The sequence below is a fragment of the Eretmochelys imbricata genome, chromosome 19 (genome assembly GCF_965152235.1).
Source record: "Eretmochelys imbricata isolate rEreImb1 chromosome 19, rEreImb1.hap1, whole genome shotgun sequence".
NCBI classification, from domain to species: Eukaryota; Metazoa; Chordata; order Testudines; family Cheloniidae; genus Eretmochelys; species Eretmochelys imbricata.
The window spans coordinates 9,175,601-9,201,459 of NC_135590.1; the positions used below are offsets into that span (position 1 = coordinate 9,175,601).

General features: G+C 49.9%; 1 protein-coding gene across 2 annotated transcripts in view; it reads left to right on the top strand.

The window, feature by feature from the left end:
* Positions 1-753: 753 nt before the first annotated feature.
* LDLRAP1 (low density lipoprotein receptor adaptor protein 1) overlaps positions 754-25,859 on the top strand; it is a 38,535-nt gene continuing 13,429 nt past the window's right edge. For both annotated transcript variants that reach the window (XM_077837986.1, XM_077837987.1), the window contains exons 1-4: positions 754-906; positions 15,746-15,888; positions 20,336-20,448; positions 24,669-24,783. In XM_077837986.1, the coding sequence (XP_077694112.1) occupies positions 822-906; positions 15,746-15,888; positions 20,336-20,448; positions 24,669-24,783 (456 nt within the window). In that variant the 5' untranslated portion in view covers positions 754-821. The remainder of the gene's footprint in view (positions 907-15,745; positions 15,889-20,335; positions 20,449-24,668; positions 24,784-25,859) is intronic.

The window sequence follows — 25,859 nt, forward strand, 5'->3', positions numbered from 1 at the left end:
GTCCCCACTTCCAGCCACAGGCCCCCAGTGTCAGCCCCGTGTCCCTGCTGCCGGCCACAGGCCCCCGGTGTCAGCCCCGTGTCCCCACTTCCAGCCACAGGCCCCCGGTGTCAGCCCCGTGTCCCCACTTCCAGCCACAGGCCCCCGGTGCCAGCCCCGTGTCCCCGCTGCCGGCCACAGGCCCCCGGTGCCAGCCCCGTGTCCCCACTTCCAGCCACAGGCCCCCGCTGCCAGCCCTGGGCGACCCACGGCGGAAAGTCAGGGGCAGGTCTGATGGACTTTAGGAGGGCACCCAATAAGGTCCATTCGTGCTTTTCTGCAATTGTCCCTGGCTTGTCGCCGACTCAGCTGTAATTTTTTGGGGGACAATCATCCCCCCCCCATTCACACCGGGCCTTACCGATACTAGTTTCCACCTGGGGCAAGCTGCGATGTTCCCCCCGCTGGGACAGGGGTCTGCACCGGGGGGGGGGGGGCGCGGGCTGGCCTTGCTGCCATCACCCCATGGGAACCCCCCCTCCCGCCAGCGGGGCCCAGGCCTGACACGCCGCTCCCGGGCCAGCGGCCACCCGCCTCAGGCTGTCCCGGGCGGCGCGGCTCAGCCGGCTCCAGGCCGGGCGGGGAGGTGCCGGGGCCCGGGGCGGGGAGCCGCCGCGCGTCACCAGCCGCACCAGCCCGGGCGGATCTAGATAAACCTCGCCTCCCACTTCCCCCCACGCGATCATCCCTCGACCGCCCCGAGCCGGGAGGCGGCGCCCGCCCGCCCGCCGCGCCGGGCAAAGTTTGTTGGCCGGAGTTGGGGGAGCGCGGCGGGGCGCGCCATGGAGGCGCTGCGGTCGGCGGGCCGGGCCCTCATCCGGAGCCCGAGCGCCGCCAAGCAGTCCTGGGGCAGCGGCAAGCACCAGAGTGAGTCCCCCCGGGCTGGGGGCGGGGGGCGGCTTATCCCTGGGGTGGGGGGCGCCCGCCTCTCTCCAGGGCCTGGGGGGGCTCGCACGGGGCGGCTGCTGCGCCCTTGGCCCCCCGGGAACCGGGTTTGCCCCCCGCCCAGTTACCTGCTCCTCCGCTTTGGGAGCGAGCCCGGCTGGCGCCTCTCCCTGGGCTCGGGGGCGCCCGCTGGGGTGGGGCTTCCCGAGGCCCGAGAGGAGCAGCGGGGCTTGGCCTCATGCCCAAAAGCTGCTGAGCTGGAGGATGGTTCCCCCCCACCCTGCCCGCCCCACACCCCCAGGTCGTGGCTGGGTCCTGCCTCGGCTTCCTCCTCCTCTCTCCAGCCTTACAGTGAAATCTCTCCTCTGCTCCCTCCCTTCTCACCCAAGCAGAGAGGGGCCAGCCCAGAGCACCCCCCCCCCAAACCCACACGTACAGGTATTGCTCTACTCCCAGTCCCTACCCCCTGGGGGAGCAGGTTGGGGCCTGGCTTGGGCTGCCTTGTGGTGTGGACAATCCCTAGCCCCGTCCGCACATCTAAGACTCGTGAACCTGTTCTTAGCCCGCCGTTGAATGCGCAAGCAGAATGCTGTGGAGCTGGGTTAATAGTTACTGAAGGTCTCCGGCAAGTGAATGAGGCCACGGTGCGTGTGTTGCTTCTAGTGATTGATGATGAGATGGTGGCTAACCAAGGAATTCCTCTTCCTCGCACCCTGGGTTGTAGCCCTATATTTTAGGAATTGCTGCACTGTTCCTCTTCTAGGTGAGGTTATGGGCCTGCCTGGATGTCTTGAGCCAATTTAGTGAGTCACCTTCCGCTTACCTGCGAACTCCATAGCTCTGCTGTCAGGCTGCTCCTACCAGGGATCGCTGACTTGACTTCCTTTTAAGAAGGACTGTATGTTTCTGAACCCCTTAAATTACCCCTTCTCTACCCGAAGTCTCGCCTTTTGCAGACAAACCACCCTACTTCTCCTTCGGCTCGACAGCTTTGGGATTGTTGTCGTTGATTGTGGCATGTCCAGGTTTTCTTTCCTTTTGCGCAAAAGGAAACTCTAAACAAACAAGAGTTGTTGCATTCACAGGAGAAGCCTGGAGCCTAACGAGACCACACAACGCTCTGCCTGCTGAGCAATTTACACGTCTTAATGCGGTGTGTCAGGAATAGTACATTAGCACACATGCATTAGTCTGTTGGTCGCGTGTGTTCTCTCCAAGCCTGCCCTCCATTATGGCAGATGTTAGCCCAACTCTCCTTTTAGGAGAAGAAGAAGAATCCAGGCTGACTTTCTGTCGCATCACAGGTGGAACTCACAGGGTACTGGGTTCGTGGAAAGGGGTAAAGTTCTGCAGTAGGTGGTTTGTTTGTTTTTTTTTTGCTTTGGTTTAGTTGTGCTTCATCCAGAGTCAAATCGGTGGTTAACTTGTAACTTTGGTTTTATTAGCTGGCTTAAAAATATATTTTCTCGTCACTACACCCAGGATACCAGTTTAAAAAAATCTCACTGCGGTGCTTGATTTTGCACACTCCATCCGGCTTGCTACTAGATTCTTGAGCTTTGAACAGTAGCTAGCTGTAACTTGCATTCATTCCAAGGCTGCTGGGCACCTGCCATGTGTACACAGAGCCCTGGTTCCTTTCCCTGCTCCCACACAATAATGAAAGGGTTTGAAGTGGAATTTTTTCAACTTTCTTCCCCTTCTCAGTTGTTTTTAGCACTCTTATGATACGCCTGCCTGCCTGGCCTCTCAATCTTGGTGGGATCTCGGACTCCTCTCCCAACAGCTAAACTCCATGTGTGTTCTCTCTCTCCCCCTCCTGTCTGCTGCAGCTTGGATGGGAGTATGAGAGATTAATTTCCTGCCATGTGTGGTATATCCTCCTCCCCATCTCCAGCCTTGCAGTGTGTTCAGAATGCTGCTCCCAGGATCACCTTGAGCTCCTCCTGTCCCTTGCACCTTGGTTCATTCAGATCAAGCTTCTTGTCTTCACCTTCTAAAGCAGGCTGCTCTCTGATCTCATTTCCTCCCATAGGATGTCCCAGCCTCTCTGCTCCAACCAAGATTCTCTGACTGGTTCTTTTGTCCCCTTCACCAACTCCTAACTCCATGTCCCAAGGCTGGGAACAGCCTCCTGCTCAACGCTCTCTAAGAGCTAGTCCGGTCCTCCAGGCTGCTCTCTTCCATGAGGCCTAAAGTGCTAGACTGTGATTGCTCCCCTTCCGGTTCTGACTTACCGTGATGAATATGCACGGTCCTGTCCATTGATAGGATCCAGGAATAGCCTGGCATTTTTTCCCATCTCCCTAAAAGCTATGTGAAGAAACTCCTGGGAGGAGATAAGTGGAGTTTTCATGAAGTGCTCTGTTTCCTGTACCAGAGGTGCAGTAAAGAAGCAGGACCAAGTTTGCTACCAGCGGGTGTGCAGGAAAGCCCAAGATCCCTGCAGCAGACCAAAGCACACTAATCCAGGTTTAAGAATGAAGTATTTTCCTTTGCCAGCTTTCCCTGTGCCAATAAAACCCCTAGTGTCTGGAGTCTTGGCTACATGGTGGCAAGATCAAACTGCATGATTTTTTTGACTAATCCTCTGAGATTTACTCCAGGGTTTTTTGCCTCCTTTAAGGATTAAGAGGCTAGTATCTCTGGATCTGAAACTACACTACAGTATCTCTGCTGTAGACGCTTTGGCACTGGGCTGTGACTTGGTACAGGGTCTGCAGAGAGTGGCGTGGAGGGATTTTTCTGACCCGTACCCAGCTACAGAGTTAAAAGCAAACCAGTTTTTGGTCTTAGAATGAAGCTGTTCTGACTCTACTATTAAATTGTCTTAAACAAGCTTGTGAATTGCATGAGAATTATTGTGTGCTGAGTAAATGAGTGAAAAGCAGGAGTCGCTGTCAATTGGCATGGAGACATCAGCTGTGTAAATGTAGCAGTGATTCCAGGTAAATGCATACTGACCTCTTGCAGAAAGGACTCTGTTACAAGCATATTTGATTGCATTGGACTTACTAAGGCTGTGTGTGTTATCTAGCTTTCGATTCCCCCCCCCCCCGCCCCCTTCAAAATGAACTTAATGATGATGCTCTTTTGGAATGGGGACTTGTGAAACTCTAATCTTGGAATCTGTTTGGAGGCCCCAAGATGGAAAAGGTTTCTGGTCTGAACACATCTATTCCCCCCGCACACCTACCACCACTTCCTTCCTTGCTCCATTCCCCCCGCACACCTACCACCACTTCCTTCCTTGCTCCATTCCCCCCCCCCTCCCCCCCCACGGTCTGAACGCTCCATCGCTGTATCCCACACACACCTACCACCACTCCCTTCCTTGCTCTAGTACTAACTGTCTCTCTCTCTCTCACTCTCATACTAGTCTCACTGTTGCTCCCAGCAAAAGTAACTCCAAGCTGTCATCCCCAGGGGTACATCCAGTGAACTCCAAATGCTCCAGGGATCCGTCGCCTGGAAATATTTGCAGATTTCAAGACAGAAGAAAAGTTTCTCCTGCTCGGAGAGTGGCAAACTGCGCTTGAGGGGGAAGTGGGGCTGGGCCGGGGCAGCAATGTGTGTGCGAACTCTGGCTGGCTTGTGAATTGAAAGTGTTTATTTGCGGTGCCAGTGAGCTGTGTGTGTTCATGAGACAGGGGAGGAATGTCAGAACAAGCCACTCTACCCATTTTCTCCCCTCCCCCCCCCCCAAAGCATAAACCACTGTGAGCTTTGCAGCCCCTTTCAGGTCTGCTTCTCTCAACGTTGAGCAGCTGCATGTTGATTGTAATTCTTGATCTAAATCAGTTTGTGAGCCGTGCGTCATAGATCTAACCAAAGGGGTGCTTGGTGCTGTATAGTTGACAGTCTCTGCCATTCAGTAAAATTGGAGGAGCTCCCGCTGCGCCAGCCGAGGAGGGGTGTGCTGTTGTGAAGGGCTGGTCATCCAAGCCATGGGAGCAGTGGGCACTTCCCGATTTGTTTTTGGCACAGTGTGGGGAAGATGTGCTCTTCTCTTCGCCCCAGAAGATCTTGAGAGTCCTAGTGGGAAATCCAGGGGAGGGAACGGTTTTGGTGAAGTTGATAGAGAGCTCTGACAGTTTCCCCTTCCTGGGCTGCAAACCATCTTCCTCTCCGAGTACTTCAGTGGCTGAACTGAAACCAAGGAGCTTCCTTCCTAAGCAAGCACCGCTGCTAGCGAAGCCTGGCTATCCGTGTGCCTCTGAAAGCTGTCGATGTTCAGACTTCCCAACTGGGGGCACAGAGTCAAAGTGGGACCTGAGGATCCTCTCCCTTGGTCTCCCCCGCCTCCTCAAACCCCTTGCTCTCAGCCTGAATATGAAACTCACAGAACAAGATTACTTAGCTGCTTCAGTGCCCAAGTAATGTTACTCAGCTGCCTAGATGCACAGTGCTTGCCGCCCCCCACCCCATGCACACAAGCCCAGCGCAGCTTCAGGAGCGGTATGAGGCCTTCGTTGCACTCAGTGTTGGAAATGGAAAGGCTCCACCAGTCTTCACACCCCTGCTTGTCTAGACAGTGTGGTCAACTCACCATTTTATCGTGTGCCTCTTAACTCTTCTCCCCCCCAGCTCAAATATTCCTGGAGCCCTGTGATGATGTGAACCTTGGCCTTGCCTTCTTTAAAAACCTGGTTTCTAGCCCTCCTGGTTCAGAAGCTCAAAAAGGTGACCCCACGCCTCCTCTTGCCCCTGCCAAGGCTCAAAACCCAGAAGGCAAATTTTTAAAAAAAAAAAAGCTTTTTTTTTTTTTTTTAAACTCTCATGGCCTGAGTCCCTGTGCTCGGAAGAGCTGTACGCGTCCATCTGGAGCCGGTCCGTTAGCATTTGCACTTTACGCGTGGGGTAGGAGAGGTGGCACAGAGGTTTGTGGCTTGTTGAAAGCCACAGAGGAAGTCATCACAACAGCAGCAAAGCAAACAAACAAGGGGCGCCTCTGGCTCATAACCTGGTGCTCGCTTCTCCAGCTCATTGGGCTCCCTCAGCTGCTGGTAAAGTGCTCAGAGGCTGAAAAGCACGGTGGGACCATAACAGGCATCTGTCCCTCGGAGCAGGGCTTGAGATGTGTCGTAAGAGTCGGCCTGCTGCACCTCATAAGCTGGCCCGCCCTCGCTTACTTTGGAATCGCGGGGGTGGGAAGCCAAGGAAATCAGTGGTACTGGAAGAGTCTCTAATGCTGACAAAATTCAGCCCCTTGTTGCGTTATGTCTGTAAACAGATGGTACCAAGTTAAACAAAGGATCTGGCTTGTCCTTGGTTCCCCGCTAAACTTTGGGAGCGGGTCATCTGCACAACCGCAAGGGTTGGGGTGGGGAGCTTTTAGAATAAACAAAGCCTGGCTAAAAATAGCATCCCCCTGGTACAGAGGCCACTGAGAGACTCAGGCTAGCCAAGCAAAATAGACTCTCTTGCCATGTCTTACAGGCTAGATGAGCTGTATTGAGTCTGAATGCCAGAGGCCCACTGGTGCTGGGAAACAACTGGGCATTCAAGTCCCCCTGACTTTTTGTCTATTTCCACTGAATTTCAGCCCTGCTCTGGTCAATTGCATTCTGCTCCTGTGAACCTGACAGGGGCTGTCCAGTCTTGTGGATAAACAGGATTAGGAGTCACTCTGGTGTCCAGTCCAGCTCTTTCCCATGGCCCAGGGTTGAGCGTGCTGGCTCACTTGGAACCAGGATTCAGGTTCCCAGAAATCCCAGCCTGGGTGAAGTTTCTCAGATTTTTTTTTTTTCCCGTGGGAGATGTGCATATCTCCACTCTGTGCCTGGGAGTAGATAGGGCCGTGAAAGACCCCAGAATCCTGCAATTGCCCTTGTGTGTTCAAAAGGCTTCGGTGCTGCTGTGTTGTGGCCCCCCCCCCTTTTTTTTTTTTTTCCTTTTTAAAACAGTTTATGCTCACTCCTCTTGCCTGCCTTCAGGCTAGGCCTGTAGTGCCTCTCCTAGGCTGACTGGCCCGGCGGCACATATAAACAGCCTATCTATAGCCCCCACCCCTCGATACCACTATCCTTGACTATTCAGGAATATGGGGCATTCTCCATCTGCTCATCAGAGCAGAGCAGATGGGCACAGTGCAGGGATGACGTGATTCATGCTTCTTACCAAAGCACAGCTGGTAGGTCGGATCCAAAACCTCCCTGGCTTGTCACTGAAGTTCCAAAATCTGGAGGAATGCAGGAGGTGGTGTAATATATCACCAACAGAGCTGTAGTCTCTAGTACGCTCACCTGTTCTGGCCACCGCTGATAGCTTCTGTGCATCTCTTTGCTTTGGCAGCGGTTTTGCTTTGCAAGGATTTGTCAGGCTCTGATGGACTTGCATGTTCTCCCCCAAACGGCGAGTCCTGACTTGCTGTATCTCATTCAGTGGCTGCTGCCAACACCGGCAAACCTTGAAACAGGGTATTAATAGTTGGACAGACTTGGGTGAAATCTCTGTCTGCTGCCTCCCCCTTACTTGTGCCTTGCAGATGACTGGCTTGCTTGCAGTTGCAGAAGGGGGAATGCCCTGTTCTCTGGAAAACAAGGATTCCTGCCTGGCATGTCTCTCAGGCTGCGGAAGCTGAGGGGTTTGTCCTGGAGACCTGACTGAGTTGGGAATGTGTGTGGGTTTTGTTTGTTTTTTTTGTGGGGGAGGGGGAAATGGAGGAGCTGTGTTTTTTAGAAATGGCATGCAAAGGTGGCCTCGTTCCTAAAATATCAAAGACCTGTTAAATCTTTGTAATTACAATGCTGGGCACATTATAGATGCCTGAGTGAGCACGGAAAAGAGGTCCTGCTATACTTCTGTCTCCTTAACAGACTGTCATGTTCTGTCTGACTCTTAATCCTGGTATTTTTGTACTGTCACCCCAACTTTTTTCCCCATGTAATGCCCTCCAGTGCTGCCCAGAATCCGCTCCCTGCTGCATAAGGCAAGCTTTTCTTCTTTAAAATGAAGGGGGGGACCCTACATTTGTAACACTAGGGGTAGAAAAAGAACCATTCGTTAGGGCTGTCAAACAGTTAAAAAGATTAATCATGTGATTAAACAAGAGTATCATTTATTTAAATATTTGTGGATGTTTTCAACACTTCCAAATGTATTTGTTTTTGATTACAACAAATACAAAGTGTACAGTGCTCCCTTTATATTTTTGATGACAAGTATTTGCACTGTAAAAAAAAAAAAAAAAATTTCAATTCACCTAAATCAAGTACTGCAGTGCAATCTTTTTCATGAAAGTTGAACTTGCAAATGTCGAATTATGTACAAAAAGAGAACTGTGTTCAACAATAAAACCATGTCAACTTCTTAGAGTCTGCAAGCCCACTCAGTCCTACTTCTTGTTCAGCCAATCGTTCAGACAAACCAGTTTGTTTACGTTTACAGGAGATAATGCTGCCTGCTTCTTGTTCATAATGTCACCTGAAAGTGAGAACAGGTGTTTGCATGGCACTGTTGTAGCCAGTGTCACAAGATATTTACATGTCAGATGCGCTAAAGAGTCATATGTCCCTTCATGCTTCAACCACCATTCCAGAGGACATGCATCCATGCTGATGATGGGTTCTGCTCAATAACAATCCAAAGCCGTGTGGACCGATGCATGTTCATTTTCCTTATTTGAATCGGATGCCACCAGCAGAAGGTTGACTTTCTTTCTTTTTTGGTGGTTCGGGTTCTGTAGTATCTGGATCGGAGTGTTGGTCTTTTTAAGACTTCTGAAAGCATGCTCCACACCTCGTCCCTCTCAGATTTTGGAAGGCACTTCAGATTCAGATTCTTAAACCTTGGGTCGAGTGCTGTAGCTATCTTTAGAAATCTCTCATTTCTTTGCATTTTGTGAAAGTGTTCTTAAAATAATATGTGCTGGGTCATCATCCAAGACTGCTAAACATGAAATAAATGGCAGAATGCAGTTAAAACATAGCAGGGGACATACAATGCTCACCCAAGGAGTTCAGTCTCACATTTTAATTTTTTTTTTTTAATGAGCCTCATCGGTGTGCAAGCATGAAAGGGCATACGAATGTTTAGCATCTCTGGCACATAAATACCTTGCAGTACCAGCTACAAAAGTGCCATGCAAATGCCTATTCTCGCTGTCTGGTGATCTTGTAGATAAGAAATGGGCAGCATTCTCTCCTGTAAGTGTAAACAAACTTGTTTGTCTTAGCGATTGGCTGACCAAGAAGTAGGACTGAGTGGACTTGTAGGCTCTGAAGTTTTACATGTTTGAGTGCAGATATGTAACACACACAAATCTACATTTGTAAGTTGCACCTTCATGACAAAGAGATTGCGCGACTATATACTTGCATGAGGTGAATTGAAAAATACTGTTTATCACTTTTACAGTGCAAATATTTGTAATCAAAACTAATATACACTTTGATTTCAGTTACAACAGAATACAATATATATGAAAATGTAGAAGAATAGCCAAAATATGTAATGAATTTCAGTTGCTATTCTGTTGTTTAACAGTGTGATTTAAAACTGCAATAAATCGTGATTAATTTGAGTTCATTGCGTGGGTTAACTGCGATTGACAGCCCTAACATTCATATGTGAACAAATGAGTGACTTTATACCTGAGTCTTCAGACCGCCTGAAACAGCTGAACTTCTATCTTCCATTTCAAAGGGGGTGTTTTGGTGAAACCTAATGATGATGTCCATATTAGCACTGTTGTGTTCCCTGATCACTTTGTGTTCATCCCAGGGTGCCAGAAGCCAGTGTCCCCTCTAACTGCTCTAGAGATGGAACTATACACTTATTGGACCACATCTAGGGGGAAGCATAAAACACAGTTGGATGTCTGATTCACTATCCCCAGGAATGACAGTCTATTCACTTTCCTATTGAATTCAACAAAACCCTAAAATCTAACTCTCTGATTCTGCTGTAGCCCTTCCAATGCACTGCAGAACAGATCTTGACAGTGTAGTGCAAGGGTAGTCTTATTATTATTTTTTTTTTTTTTTGGTCAAGGTCCAAATTCCAGAGAAAATTTTGGGATCCATTTAAAAGCGCCTGTAGGTCTGGATTAGGCCCACGGTCTGCCAGTTGACTACCACTGATGCAGTGTGTAGATTTCAAAGTGCTTTACAGATCTTGCCTGGAGGGGTGGAGGCTACTAATCTGCACCAGGAAACGGCACCTGGCTCCAAAACCTGGCAGTGGCGGTTCCTCTCCATAACCCCTAAGAGCCCGAAATGTGCCCTGCTCTGTGGTGTCTGAGTCACCGGGCTAACCGCTCCCTTTCCCTGCGCTGCATCAGGGTGAAGTCACCCTCCGGTTTAGGATTGCATGGAGGTGTTCTCTGTAAAAGCATGTGCGCAGAGCAGAGGCTGCTGGTGAATTCCCTGCTGTGGAGAGCAGTTCTGCTCAGCAGAGAGGAGTGGGGGCGTGGAGAGGCGGGGTTGTGGCTCTGTGACCCTGCCGTCCTGAAGCACCGGAGGTCGGGCAGGGGTTTTCTATGTCCTGATTCATACAGTACATCCTATGCTGCGTGTATGGAGCTACACGCTGCAGTGAAAAGAGGCTGTGTCCACTCTGTGGCATGCAGCTCTTGACGGGGGCTTTGGCAAGGGGGAGGCAGTGGGGAAAGGCTCCAGAGGCAGGGAGACACGACCCTGCTTAAATAGTAGGGCACGTAGCAAGCCATATCGCGTCTATGTACCCACAGGGTTCGGTGGTCTGTACCTGAGTCTCCTAAGCAGAGCCCTGCTAGCTACTCTATCTGTACCTGCACTGTTTGGGCACGTGTGTGTACTTGACATGCTGCCTCCAGGAGTGAGCAGTGACCTGCCCTTAGTGAGATCTGCCTGCTGGCATGGTTGGCCTGTACCTACACGCTGCCAGATGCTCACTTGCATCTGAGGGGAGCAATTTGCCAAGCTCACTTGGAATGGGCCCCATGGGGGCTGGAGTGGACTGTCTTGAAGGCTTCGTGAAGGAGGACTTGTGGCAGGTTAGAGACTAACATTTATTTGAGCATAAGCTTTCGTGAGCTACAGATCACTTCATCGGATGCATGCAGTGGAAAATACAGAGGGGAAATTTTATATACACAGAGAACATGAAACAATGGGTGTTACCATACACACACTGTAACCAGAGTGATCGCTTAAGGTGAGCTATGACCAGCAGGAGAGCCGGGCGGAGGAACCTTTTGTAGTGATCAAGGTGGGCCATTTCCAGCAGTTCACAAGAATGTGTGAGGAACAGTGTGGGGGGGGGGGGGCAGGGAATAAACATGGGGAAATAGTTTTTTTTACTTTGTGTAATGACACATCCACATGCTTAGAGTAGCTGCCCCTACTGGGAAAGGGAGCGTGTGGATTTGATGCAGGTTGAGGAAAAGGTGGATGTGGGGGAGAGCAGCACCCAAGAGCCCTTTGCTAGACAACGCCACCCCCCCCCCACCTCGTCAGCAAGAAGTGGTGTGCCATCTGTAGACCAATACCCCCCCACAGCACCCTCCACAACTGTCTCTGAGCATGGCTAGTCTGACCGTGCTGCCGTAGCTGGATGGTTGTGGAAGAAGCAAGTGGATCTTTAACGTAACTTTCTCGGGGAAGGATCATTGGTGTCTCTGAAATGAGCAGCAGACCCTTAGAGGTTTGGAGGCTGGTCAAGGCTGCTGCTTCTGCTGCTAGAGGAGGTGGAAAAGGCCGAAGGCCCCTGGGCAGCATTCCCTGCCTGCGTTAATCCTCTAAACGCCTCTCCTTGCCAGCATGCGGCCACTAGCTGCAGTGGGGATAGGTACTCGAGCAAGGACACGGACCCATCTCTTCCACCAAAACGGCCGTTCAGTGGCCCCCGTTCTTTGGGGCCCTCTTTCGTGCCTTCCATAGATAGGAGTGAAGACAGCCTCCCATGCTCATAGCAGCTTCCCTGGGAAGGGGAGGTGGAGCCCTTGTCTAGTTGTAATTTAAAACCTTGTGACCAATTAAATGTGCTCACTGGAGCGGGCACCGATTCGGTGCAGTGGGAATGAACTGGTTAGGATGTGTGCAGCGCTGCCCCTAGTGGCATGAAATAGGACTGCTTGACAGCTCGTCGAGTTTTGCTGGAAGGGGAATCTCCTTTACTGCTGGTAGCAGGGGCCTGCCCTGAGCGAGAGGCTCCAGGTTCTATCCCCGAGGCTATGGTGAATTCTAGAGCGGCTTAGACCCTGATGAACTAGATGTATTTAGTCTTGGTACAACTGAACTGCCAACGCTTCTGCTTGAGCAGCCAGGTCTCCGTTCCAGTCCTGCTCCACCTCTTCGGTTCCAGTATGCCTCTAACATCACTAGCTACGGGGGTGATGAATTGGTGCTTCCGTGCTGTGATCAATCCCACCCACTCGCTCATCGGGGGGGCCCTACCTCACACAGCAGTAGGAAAGCGGCGAAGTCTAGTACAACTGCCTTGCCACGAGAGGTGGCCCTGTGCCTGGGGGAGGAAGCCACGTGAGGCCTTTTGGGAGACAACACAACCTGATCTGTTCAGATTGGCATCAAACAATAGCCTGCACGAGCCTCTAGTCTGGTCTCTCCACTGCTAAGAAGTGTACATGATTGCTGTATTGACACAATCTCTCCCTGCTCTCTCAAAACAGAGGGTTGGATCCTCCACTTTTGTAGCGCACCAGTTTATAACCGCTGTGTGGATTAACCCCAGCTGAGGATCTGGCCTGGAATGTTTAAATGCTATTGTGCAAGCTTCCTGTCTCCGTTCAGTGCCTAGCAAAGCTCAGTGAAGCATGCATCGTGGGGAGGGGTTTGCTCTGACATCAGTTAGTCCTGCTCCACATGACTAGCCAATGCACGCAGAAGGGGCTGCTGCAGAGCAATTGCTGTTCACCATGTGAAGCCAGGCTCTCTGACTTGGGGGCTCTCTGGTGGGTTTTCAGGTGGTTCTGCACACTAGCCGCAGGGTGAGCTGCACTGGCCTGCCTGGGAATCTGCATTCCTTGGGCCATGCAGTTCGTGGGTAAGGAAGCAACTCTTCTTACAGGCTAAGCAGTGGTTCTCAGCCAGGGGTTCACATGCCCCTGGGGGTACCTCAACTCATGTAGATATTTGCCTAGTTTTACAACCGGCTACATAAAAGCAGTAGCAAAGTCAGTACAAGCTAAAGTTTCATACAGACAATGACTTGTTTATACTGCTCTATACACCGAAATGTATTTTATAATTAGATGGTAAAATGAGTCAGCAGTTTTTTCAGTAATAATGAGCTGACAGACGTCTGAATGTTTGTCTGATTTTATAGGACAGTAGTTTAAGTGAGGTGAAACTTGGGGGCGGGGGGTACGCAAGACCAATCAGACTCCTGAACGGGGTACAGTAGTCTGGAAAGATAGAGAGCCACTGGGCTAGGAGATGGGGTGGCGAAACAGGAGAAAGTGAGTGCCAAGAACAATCTTTCCCATCAATGTCGGATGCAGAAACGCGCGCTCTCTCCCCCTGGGGGTGATAACGAAGATCGCTGGTACAGCTTAGTTATTCGCATCTGCGTACTCTCCCTTTGGGCGATTGCTCATATGACTCCAACTCTGTGCATGGGCTCGGGCTCAGATGCACTCTAACTTGTGCATACCCCCCCTCTTTGCTTCCCCTAGTCTGACCTGAGTCTGGGGGCAGCCGTAAGCAGAGTAACACCATTTTTAAGTCTGGCTGTGGGGGTGTGTTTGGACTGAAACACCTCTGGTCCTTTTCTTGGCTTGTGCTGCTAAAAGCCTCCCCACTCCAGAGACTTATAAGGTAATGTTAGCACTCTCACAATCTCTGCTAATTCATAATCCGTTTAGCAGTTAATTAGAGGGGATTGGCTGGTCCTAAAGGAGCTTTGTTCAGGAGGGCATAGGGAAGGTGTGATCCATTGGGACGGCTGCAGAATTGTATGTGCTAGTTAGTCCTCTCTGGTGACTCCGCCACCTGGCACACACCTCTGGCTAGATCACCAGCTGCATCAAACAGGGATGGGGGGGGGGAAGGGGTGGCTTTAAATAAACTTATTCCTAGCAACGTGGCTCTCATGAGGAACCTTTTCTCCAGTGCCTGAGGACTTGGCCACAGGGCAATGCTTGGAGGAGCCAAATTGGGCAAGGGTGTCTTTGTTTTGGTTTGTTTTTGTTTTTTTCTCCCTCCACCCCCCCCCCCACACACACACACAGAGGATGATTGTACATGGCGATATTGCTGAGCATTCTGCTCCAGAACGTATCCCCGTTCTATTATAGGGCTGTTGCAGCTCATTTGCTGAACTGCATGAGGCAAAACCAGATGAGCTGTAGGGTCTTGTCTTCTCCCTTCAGTGGGAGATCAGGCTGAGTCTCTCTCCACCAAGGTCATGCACCTCTTTCCCAAGGTCTGGCCTTGGGAGTCTTTCTGCCTGGCCTGGATATCTCCCTTCAAGCAGGGTTTCTTCTTCACTGAGGGCAGAATAGCATTGTCTTACCTGAATAATGCTAAGATGCCACAGCGATGGGGCAGGAGGAGTGATGATTAATAACAAGAATTTTAGTTATAAGCTAGGGACGCATCAACTAGAAGTAACGGAGGAGGAAAAGGACCTTGGAGTATTGGTTGATCATAGGATGACTATGAGCTGCCAATGTGATATGGCTGTGAAAAAAGCTAATGTCGTCTTGGGATGCATCAGGAGAGGTATTTCCAGTAGGGATAAGGAGGTTTTAGTACCGTTATATAAGGCACTGGTGAGACCTCACCTGGAGTACTGTGTGCAGTTCTGGTCTCCCATGTTTAAGAAGGATGAATTCAAACTGGAACAGGTACAGAGAAGGGCTACTATGATGATCCGAGGAATGGAAAACTTGTCTTATGAAAGGAGACTCAGGGAGCTTGGCTTGTTTAGCCTAACTAAAAGAAGGCTGAGGGGAGATATGATTGCTCTCTATAAATATATCAGAGGGATAAATACCAGAGAGGGAGAGGAATTATTTAAACTCAGTACCAATGTGGACACAAGAACAAATGGATATAAACTGGCCACTAGGAAATTTAGATTAGAAATTAGACGAAGGTTTCTAACCATCAGAGGAGTGAAGTTTTGGAATAGCCTTCCGAGGGAAGTAGTGGGGGCAAAAGATCTATATTGCTTTAAGATTAAACTCGATAAGTTTATGGAGGAGATGGTATGATGGGATAACATGGTTTTGGTAATTAAATATTCATGGTAAATAGGCCCAATGGCCTGTGATGGGTTTTAGATGGGGTAAGATCCAAGTTACCTGGGAAAGAATTTTCTGTAGTATCTGGCTGATGAATCTTGCCCATATGCTCAGGGTTTAGCTGATCGCCATATTTGGGGTCGGGAAGGAATTTTCCTCCAGGGCAGATTGGAAGAGGCCCTGGAGGTTTTTCGCCTTCCTCTGTAGCATGGGGCACGGGTCACTTGCTGGAGGATTCTCTGCTCCTTGAGGTCTTTAAACTACAATTTGAGGACTTCAATAGCACAGATATAGGTGTGAGGTTTTTTTTGTAGGAGTGGTGGGTGAAATTCTGTGGCCTGCGTTGTGCAGGAGGTCAGACTAGATGATCATAATGGTCCCTTCTGACCTAAATATCTATGAATCTATGATCACCAAAGTACTTTCGATAGCTAGCATTCTCTCAGATACCTCCAGATCGTGACAATTGTGTAGCAGCATTCCATGGCCCCCTCTGACACCTGGGCAAAAGTACGTGAGATGCAGATGAGCCAGCTGCCCACATTTGCATCACCTTGCAGCATTTTCATGTTTAATGAAATCACTTCTCAGGTCCTAGTACGCTCGAGACTAAAGATCTTTGCTCTTCCTCAGAGCTACCGGAAAACTGGACCGACACCAGAGAGACCCTACTGGAGGGAATGCTTTTCAACCTAAAGTACATGGGCATGACGCTGGTGGAACAGCCCAAAGGAGAAGATCTCTCAGCAGCTGCCGTCAAAAGAATTGTGGCAATGGTGAGTGCACTCATTGGGGTTCTAAGTAGATCTGACGCCAAATAAAGGAGATCCCTGCAAAACCAAACAATGCAGACTCTTCTCTTCCTGGTGTTGAAGCAAATGATTCTTGAACACTTATCCTGGATGTAAATGCTTCCTATACACACCCCTCTCCGAGGGTTTTGCATAAGCAGCAAGGAGTTGATGATGGGTCACCCAGAAGGACTGTGGAGTTTAGGTGAAATAAAACCTAGTATATGATCTCTCTCTCTCTCTCGTGCAGGGGTTTCTCAAACTTCTTTGCACTGCGACCCCCTTCTGACAACAAAAATTACTACGTGACCCTGGAAAGGGAAACTGAAGACCGAGCCCCTCTGCCCCATGGGGGGGGCCAAACCCAAAGCCCGAGACCTGCCCCCCTCAGGACTTCCCGCCCTGGGCAGGTGGGGGCTGTAACCTGAGTCCTGCCACGGAGGGCTGAAGCCCTCAGACTTTGGCTTCAGCCCTGGGCCATGGGGCTCGGACTTTTTGGCTTCAGCCCCAGCAAGTGTAATGCCAGCACTGGCAACCCCATTAAAACAGGGTTACCACCTACTTTGGGGTCCCAACCCACACTTTGAGAACCGCTGGCCTAGTGCTCGCTAGAACTCTCTCCCATGGCTATACTTGGTCCTCCTTATAGGAAGAGAGAACCTTGAATGGTGATTGCTGTGTCTGCAGCTATGGTTTAACCCTTAATCATGGCTGTGACACACTGTTATAGGAAGACTTCAGGGTTGCAAATAGATATCCCAGGGAGAGACTCTAGTATTGTGGATACCTTGCCAAATCTTGATTTCTTAATGGTACAATTACTCTAAAAGCAGCCTATACACTCTTCATGTCCAACCTCGGTCTCCCCAGAGATGGGTTAGTGGACCTCTGGTACGGGAATTCCCAGTCCCCTATCTGGCTGTGTTGGATGCCGTGGCATCGGAACAGTTTTTATAGGGGTTGGGGTGGGAGGGCGGCTGCTGAAAGCCATCGAACCAAACTGTAAACCCTGTATGTGATTGGAAACCACTTCAAGCTATGGGGTGCAGCAGCCCCTCTGGTTCTCGCACCCCTGGTTGGATGGGCTTCTCTGAGCTTTACAATCCCAGAGGTGGATTGGAAGGGACCAGCACAAACTGTGCAGCCCGTTCCTGGCCACTGAAAAGGCAATTAGTCTCCCTTGCAGCTGACTGATGCTACTTTAATTTTGCCAGCGCCGTACAGCTACCGACTGTTAAATATTTAACACTGCAACTTACTTAGGAGTCCATCCTTATTCACCACTCGTGCTACAGCAAATTAATGCATCTTTAGACACTTATCAAATGGAATGAGGCAAAGACTCGGTCGCATGGTTAATCCGCATAAAACTAAATGTGGTGGCTCAAAGCTTCAGGCAGTGAGTAGTATCTTCCTGACATGGGCTGAACTTCCAGGGAAGTGAAATAGGCGGGGGAGGGCTCTGGGAAATGACATACATGAACACATTCCTCCCCTACTCTGAACTCTGGGGTGGGTTATGACTCCTGCAGCCGCTGAGCCCTCCAGCAAAACCTAGGGGCAGAGCCTCTGCTAGCATCACTGGGCTCTGCAGACTTCAGTAAAGCGAAGCAAAATTTGTACCAGCTGAGCATCTGGCCCCAAAGCTTATGGGCGTGTCACGAAACGTATATTGCGACTGGCTGTGTACCTCGTGGCAGAGATTGGGGAGTGTGGCCCTTCCCCTCTTTAAGCTTTGGGGAGGGCACTGCTCACTTCTCTGCTCCAGGATCTCTGGCTTCTCCCAGTAGGGCATGGCTCTTGCAAAGTACTGTGAAGTTGTCTGTCTCTGTGAAACTGACTTTCATCTGTCTCACTTGGGTGCCTACTAACTCTTGGGTTGCTAGTCATGCTGTGTCCGGGATCTCTGGTGATCATTGCTGTGGTGGGTGGAAGCTCATGCCCTTGGCTACAGGACTCTGGGTGTGTACGCAAAGAAGTCTCCCTGTAAGTACAACTCTCCTTGAGGCTCTTCACTGAGGGACAGTGCTGGGTTGTGAGGGTCTGGAACCTGCCGCGTTGCTGTCGGCACTTTGAAGTGGTGCCGGTCTGACTGCCTGGCAGGTGGGGAGATGCTGTACTCAGTAGGAGAGCTGAGGTTCTCTTCACTGGGCTGCAGGTGGCTGAATTATAACATGTGGCCAATCTAATGCTTTTTGTCCTCTTAATTGGTTCTGTCTTGAAGGGCAGTTAAAATTCAAAGCAAACATGAACTTGTGAGTGATGCAAAGTTAGAGCATCAGGCCTGGAAAGGTGGTTAGAGATGGTTTTGGCAACAGTCCATGGCTCTTGGCTGGAGCCGAGACACATCTATTCGTCCCTCTAATGTGGAGTAAAGACATGGGGAAACAAACTGCTCTGCAAATCTAGTGTTGAAACAGCAGACTTCCTCCGTCTGGACTCTATTGTGGCCAAGCCACTACTCTGCAGGAGCAGCTTGGTTGGCCTGCAAATCAGCAGCTAGGAAAGGGCCCAGTCCTGCAGTATCTGGCGTATACAAGTGCTGCTGGCAGGGCTGGCCCACAAATTTGGGAGGAGGTAAGCATCATTCTTTTATTAGAAGAAGCAGGGAGGTGGCAGACTGGAGCTTGGCGATGCCAACTCTTGACGTACATGATGGCATTACAGCCCCAGCTCCTGGAGTCATGTGATTATTTTGAGACCCTGCTTACTCTTCCTAGTGGACATTTCTAGACCTTTTGTTAGCAGAGAAGAGCTAGAAAATGGGACCAAGGTGTGCCCTAGAGACTCAAACAAGAAATCAGTGAAACATGGTATTTTTAAAATCCTGATTTTTTTGAGGGGGGATGGGTGGCAGCCTGACTAGGATTTTTGAATGACTGACTGGGATTGGCAATGCTGTGGAATACTGAAGGCCACTTCTGGAACAGCACCTGCCAGCTTGAGCAATGGCTCCTGAGCTGGAGTTCCTCTTGTCACTATACAGTACTGCTTCCTTAAATCTGATGTGCCTCGTCAGCCCTCATGAGCCAGTGAACAGCTCAGTCGAACTAAACACTGCAGAGGCTGTTAGCAAGCCCTGATTTGCGTTCTACCTAGGACAGCAAGGTAAAGTTACACACTAGTCTCTGAGTGCAAATCCCAGTGCATTAGGTGGAGGATATCCAAGCTTTCACTTCCTTTTTAATAAGGTGCACTCTGGAATGGGCTTGATCCTGTCTTTTTTTTTTTTTTTCCCCAGGCAACATATCCACTGACTCTCCTCAGTAACTTGAGGATCGGGCTTTCAATAAACTATTCCTTTATGGGACTACTTAAGGCAGCTTGAACAGAAGATAATGGCTTACTACAGGTGTGGTGTGGTTACTGCCCCCAGAGGATAGTTCTGTTGAAACAAAACTTAGGGGATCAGTCTAACTCCATTGCATGTCACCCCTCTCTTGCTGGCTAATGTGTAATCTGAGAGCTCTAGTATCTCCTTGGATGTTGGACTAAAAATGAAACCTCTGCAGAACTTGGCAAATTCTGCAGGAGCCCAGTTGATCTCTGCCAAGACTACACCCATGCCGGTCCTGTAGCCTTCAGGCACTGTAATCAGTACAGCAAAGTCCCTCTGACCCCAGGGATTGTGGGCACAGTAACCAAGCATGTTATGGGGGTGCATGCTCAATGCCAGTATAAATCGGTGCTTCAGCAAAGGTACCATTTTAATAAGGGCCTTATTGTACCTAATAATAAATTCAGTCTCTGATCGTAACAAGTACCATTAATTTGTCTATTTAAACAATACACGTCTAGAGTGAGTAATCGGCCTCCGTGAAACAGCTTTGAACGTAACCATGCTAAATACCAGTAAATCTGGTTTCAGAGTAACAGCCGTGTTAGTCTGTATTCGCAAAAAGAAAAGGAGTCCTTGTGGCACCTTAGAGACTAACCAATTTATTTGAGCATGAGCTTTCGTGAGCTACAGCTCACTTCATCAGATGCATACCGTGGAAACTGCAGCAGACTTTATATATACACAGAGAATATGAAACAATACCTCCTCCCACCCCACTGTCCTGCTGGTAATAGCTTATCTAAAGTGAGCATCAGGTTAGGCCATTTCCAGCACAAATCCAGGTTTTCTCACCCTCCACCCCCCCCCCACAAATTCACTCTCCTGCTGGTGATAGCCCATCCAAAGTGACAACTCTTTACACAATGTGCATGATAATGAAGTTAGGCCATTTCCTGCACAAATCCAGGTTCTCTTACTCCCATATTCTCTGTGTGTATATATAAAGTCTGCTGCAGTTTCCACGGTATGCATCTGATGAAGTGAGCTGTAGCTCACGAAAGCTCATGCTCAAATAAATTGGTTAGTCTCTAAGGTGCCACAAGGACTCCTTTTCTTTTTACCAGTAAATCTATTTCCCTTTCCTTTCCAAAGGCTAAAGCACGTGGCAAGAAACTGCAGAAAGTTACCCTGAAGGTATCTCCCAGAGGGATTATCCTAAATGACAGCGGAACTAACGAATTGATAGAAAACATCTCGATATACAGGTATGTTGTTGGAGACACTTCAGCATGTAAAGGTGTGGAGCCCAAACCTGTTCCTGTTTGAACTGATGGGCGTATTAGCCCTGGCTACACAGCCCGTAGTCTGGTGTGAGGGTAGGGAGAGAAAATGCATCGGGCTCCAGTCTTCACCTGTACTGCAGGCTGACCACATCTTTAGGAATCTGTTCTTGAAAGCCGAGGCTACGTGGGAAGAGGGGAATGAGTGAACACTAGGCACCATGAGAATCCAAAGGGAAAACCTCTGTCTAGTGCATGGGGTAGGCACCCTATGACATGCTGATTTTCAGTGGCACTCACGCTGCCTGGGTCCTGGCCACCGGTCCGGGGGGGTCTGCATTTTTAATTTAATTTTAAATGAAGCTTCTTAAACATTTTCAAAACCTTATTTACTTTACATACAACAATAGTTTAATTATCTATTATAGACATATAGAAAGAGACCTTCTAAAAACGTTAAAATGTATTACTGGCACGGGAAACTTTAAATTAGAGTGAATAAATGAAGACTCTGCACACCCCTTCCGAAAGGTTGCAACAGAGCCAAGAAGGGGGGAGGATAAGGAAAGACTCTCTGCAAAATACAAAGCACGCGGTTCATTTAGATTGGTGGTCCCGACTCTAGAATGTGCCCCGTCCGCTGGGCGTCTGACAGTGTTGTGGAATCAGACACACTCGAGTACCGCAGGCCCAAAAGCAACTGAGACTGGGGAAAGGTAACGGAGGCCTCTCCTGGAGAGGAGGGTTGGAACGTTTGAGACGTCTCCTAGTTCTGTCCCGCACGAAACGATGGCATCAGTGTCGTGCGGTGAGGCTCCGCGCGAGCTCTAACAAATGGCAGCAGTCAAATGTGGTTAGCGTCTGACTTCTGCTAGGTCTCCTGTGTGGAAAAGGGGGGCCATCCGCCCGGTAATGGAGGGTGGTGACTTACACGGCTCATTCTCCTTTACTCTGTCTCCTCTCCAGGCTTGCTAAGGCTCTGTCTGACCCTCTAATGCTTTCTCTCCCTCTGTTGGAGCCCTAGTCCCAGTACCAACTCCTCTCCTTGCCATTGTACTGATTGTGTAGTGCCCAGAGATTCCAGGTGGGATTGGCGCCTTATTGTGGTAGGCACGGAAAGCACACGCAGTCCCTGCCCTGATGGGCTTTCAGCCTCTCTGACGAGGCCAACCACTGAATGGAGGCTGAACTCTCCTCTTTACCCTAGAGATACAAGCAAGGGCTGAGACACACAGAGGTGGGCGGGCTGCTGTGGTGTGGCTAGAGGATTTTGGCTTCCAACGCTAACAGCTCAGCTCCTCCAGGAAGCCAGAACTCACTCTGAAGCAGGCAAAAGGCAGGCTAAATTTCAGGCAGCTTAATAGACCTCGGACTCCTGACTTCAGGTGTCAAAAGTGGTTCCGAAGTTAAAACTCCAGCTTCAGCAAGAGGCACGTGCAGCTACTGGTGTTAATCCGGTTGCATGGAGAAATTCGGCTCCTTTAAAGTTCCATCTAGGGATGCTGGTGTACTTAGCCAGTTGGATCTTCCTGCTTCAAGGGGGGGTTAGCTCAAACTCTTCTTTTTTCCCTCTCCCACTCCTACCATGGCTTTGGTTCAGGCCCTGACCCAGTCTGTAATGCTGAAGACTGGGATGAGGAATTAAGTCGGGGAAGCTGTACAGCCTGTCATGCAGGAGATCAGGCTAGATGATTGCAATGGTCTCTTCTGTCTTTACAATCTATTGTGAGGTGGAGGGTGGTGGGAGGGGGAGAGATTATCCCATCCCTGCCCACTCTGGGATTCTTACACCTTCCTCTGAGCATCTGGTGTGGTCAGTCAGACTGGGTACTAGAGTAGATGGATCCAGGTATGATCCAGTCTGCTGACTCCTGTGTTCCATGCCTCCTTCCAATCTTCCTTGCCTTGGCGTATTGTTGTAAGTCTGCTCCCCCATACTGAAATACAGGGTAGTGGCATTTTGCATTGCCTAGTAGTCAGTTCACAGGAGGCCTTTGGATCACTGTGGGTCTGGACAAAACCATTGACCGTCCTTGCTCTACACAGTCAACTGTATAAACATGGTCATGTTAAAACGCATGGGAGTAGAGTTCCTTCTGCAATCTTCACCCCATAGACCCCCTCACAATTAAAAGTTAACAGCTGCAGACCTGGCGTTCAATTCTGCTCTCTTTAATCACTCCAGATTAGTCCTGGTCTACTGAAATCCAGCGGAACTGTGTTGTGGGTGAGGGCAAGAGGTGGGGAAACAAGTGAGTGCAGACCTGAGGTCTGAATAGTTAGCTGCTGCCTTGAATTGAGCTTGGACACCGGAACGGTGAAGCTGTCCCTTCCGGTCCACGTTTATACAAAGGTATCCTCTGAGTTGACTGAAGTGTCAGCGTCTTAAGGCAGCTGACAACATCAGAGGCAGTTCTGTAAAACAATACCACTTTGGGTGAAGGAATAACTTTCCCTAAAGGAGGGAGGGTTGGTGTGCATGAATTTAATTTTCTCTTGCAAGCTTTCTTTTATTGCCCAAAGTAATTTCTCCCATGTGCCGGGTCAGGATTGAACTGACAGAGCTGTGGTCTCTGGAGCACGCCCCCTCAAACCTGGAACTTTTATTAGGCAAACTCAGACTTCACTGGCAGAAACTGTGATCTCTCCTCAGGCAGGCATCCTAACGGACTTGCTGCGGCTTAAAACACAGCCCCTGTGACTCTGTAGGTGGTTTTCAGACTTGCCCCTTGGTGTGTGGTGAATTGCCTTCCGGTTACAAAACCGATTAACTTCAGAGGCTGGTGTGAATGACCCTCCCTTTGAAAACAAATGATGATTGTACATGCAGGTGAACAGTGGGGGTTGCTATGAAGCAGGGAGGAGGGTGTGTGTGTGAGACGCACGCAGGAGGTTTTGTTGCAGTTCTCAGAAAGGCCAACTTTGCTGCTTTGAAAGCAAATGACGGAGGGGAATAAACCTGAAGGGCGTCATGCGAAGCATGAAGCATGACGCCACTTGGCAAGGCAAAATGTAGGCCAATGAGCAAAAGTAACCTGATGCACAAAAAAAAATGAAATGAAAGTGTTGTTAAACCTTGACTGTGGCTCTTTAAGTCTGTCAGGGAAATGAGATGCACTTTCCCCTTCCTAGAGGACAGTCATGCAAGCAAGGGCTGAATGGAGAATCTGGTGCTGTGAGAAGATTAACCACAGGTCCCCCTTTTTTCCTCTAATCCTCTTCAGGGTTTCCTTTGAACCTACCTTGTGGGGAGGTCACATCCTCAATAGCCCGCTAGATTAAATTACTGCCAGTTGTATGTGCACCTTGCATTGCCTTTCAGTGACTCAGCTGCCGTGTGTCGCAATGACACTCACTGACGTAAGATGGGAGTAGCCGATCTCTGTGCCGATATTCACACTGGGGGAAGGAAACCCTCAGAATTCCGAGGGTCCTGCCCCCACACCCTACAAAGGCGCATTTATAGTCTGTTCACCAGGCCAATGCCTGGTCGAAGGGCACCCTGCTTGCTGGCCAAAACCTTGTTCAGAAATGCAAAGCGCTTCCTGCTTGGCTCAGGGGAAAGCAGCCCATCGGAGGAAATGTCCCTCAAACCTCAGGCTGAGTGAATCCCCATGGCCCACTGAGTTCAAGGATGCCTGCAACTGCTAGAGCAGATCTCCTGGAGTTTGAGGCTCATTCTTTCAGACAGACTTTCCTTGTCCCCGACGTCAGCTTCTCTCTCTGACTGAAGTGCACACAGGGGAGCTTCCGCAGTAATTTGTGGTGCTGGAACAACTTGGGCGCTCTTCTTGCTGGAAGAGAATATGCATGAGATTGTCCTGACAGCAAAGTATCTCTTGCCCAGCTCAGAAACTAGCATGTCACAAAACCTGGGCAGAGAGTTTCCTTTCCTTGAGCAAAGGTAAAGGCTCCTGTTCAGAGGCTGTAACCCTACCAAACGCATCATTCGGTGTGTGGCTCCGCTCCCCGTCAGTCCCATTTTGCTGCCTTCACAGTTGTGGTTCTGAAGCCTAAAATGGGGCTTGTCTTTCAGGCCAAGAGTTCCCCAATCTCCAACTGGGGGCTCTTAGAACGTGGTGGTATTCATGTTCCCTCTGCCAGGCTGAATCTGACGCTCAGCCTGCCAGGTCAGTGTGCAAGCTGGCCTCCTCCCGACCCTGCTATAATCCAAGAGTTTAACTTTCCCTCGCTCTGACTTTCAGGATCTCTTATTGCACCGCAGACAAGAGCCACGATAAAGTGTTTGCCTACATTGCTCAGAGCCAGCACAGCGAGAACCTGGAGTGTCATGCTTTCCTCTGCCCCAAACGGAAACTGGTCAGTAGAAAGGAGGGCGCGGGTCTGTACGGCTGTTCCCAGAGAGGTGGGCAGGGTTCAGTGCTTCATAGGCTCCTCGGGGCAGGGACCTTGCTGACTGATCTAGGGGTCTGATCCAGCAAACTGCCCTGCCTGCAGTATTGGAGCTCCTATGCTTGCAGACATAACTCAGGGCTGTCAGCAGCCCTGCGTCTCTGGAGGCCCGAGCATATCGTAGGACGTAGTGAGGCTAAATCAACCTGGATACATGCTGATGGGAGGGGCAGATATCATTTGTTATGTCACTTTTGTGCTGATGTTGGGAGGAACTTTTAAATGCCTTGCTGGATTTGACTTTGAGGGGCTGAGAATCCACAACTTCACCTGTTTCTGACGGGAGCGCCGGGATCTCGGCTAGCCTAACCACTAGGCTGCATGCCCCCATGAGGGGAGGCCCCATCTCCCATTCTCAGGAGTGAGAGTCCCCTATTAAAGAGGCAAAATGCAGAGTTAAAAATGACACTGAGTTGAGCCTGGAAACTTACTTGAAGGCCCTGATCCCATAAATACTTCAGTGTGCTTAGAGTTTAGCGTGACTGAAGTCAATGGGACTTTGTCACATGCTTAAAGATATGCAGAATTAAAGCTTTTAATAATTGGGCCGGGTGGGAAGGGGGCATTTATTTTAAATGGGGGGAGTAGCATTTGCTGAACTGTCTCTAACCCCCTCCCGCCTGCCGAAATTCTCCTGGCACTTCCTCGCTTAATGAAATCATTTCTGCATCGTCCTTAACTCCCCGTGGCTGCAGGAAGACTGTAGCTGTGTTTGGTGATGCTACCATTGCATCCGGAATACTGGACTCTGCCGTGGATGGGAAAGCATTTTAAAAAGGAGAGTGGCCGGGCAGTACAAGGCGTGTGTGAGACCCCGCTCCTGCTTCACCTCAACTTTCCCCCCTGCTTTGTGGCTCTCTTTTGTAAGAGCTCGCGCGCTCTCTCTCTCACTATTGAAGCCCGTGATACCTTTGTTACTGTACTTGATGGCAGATTTAGCACCATTGCACTGTAACTGACGCACAGCGTGGAACACAAGATCG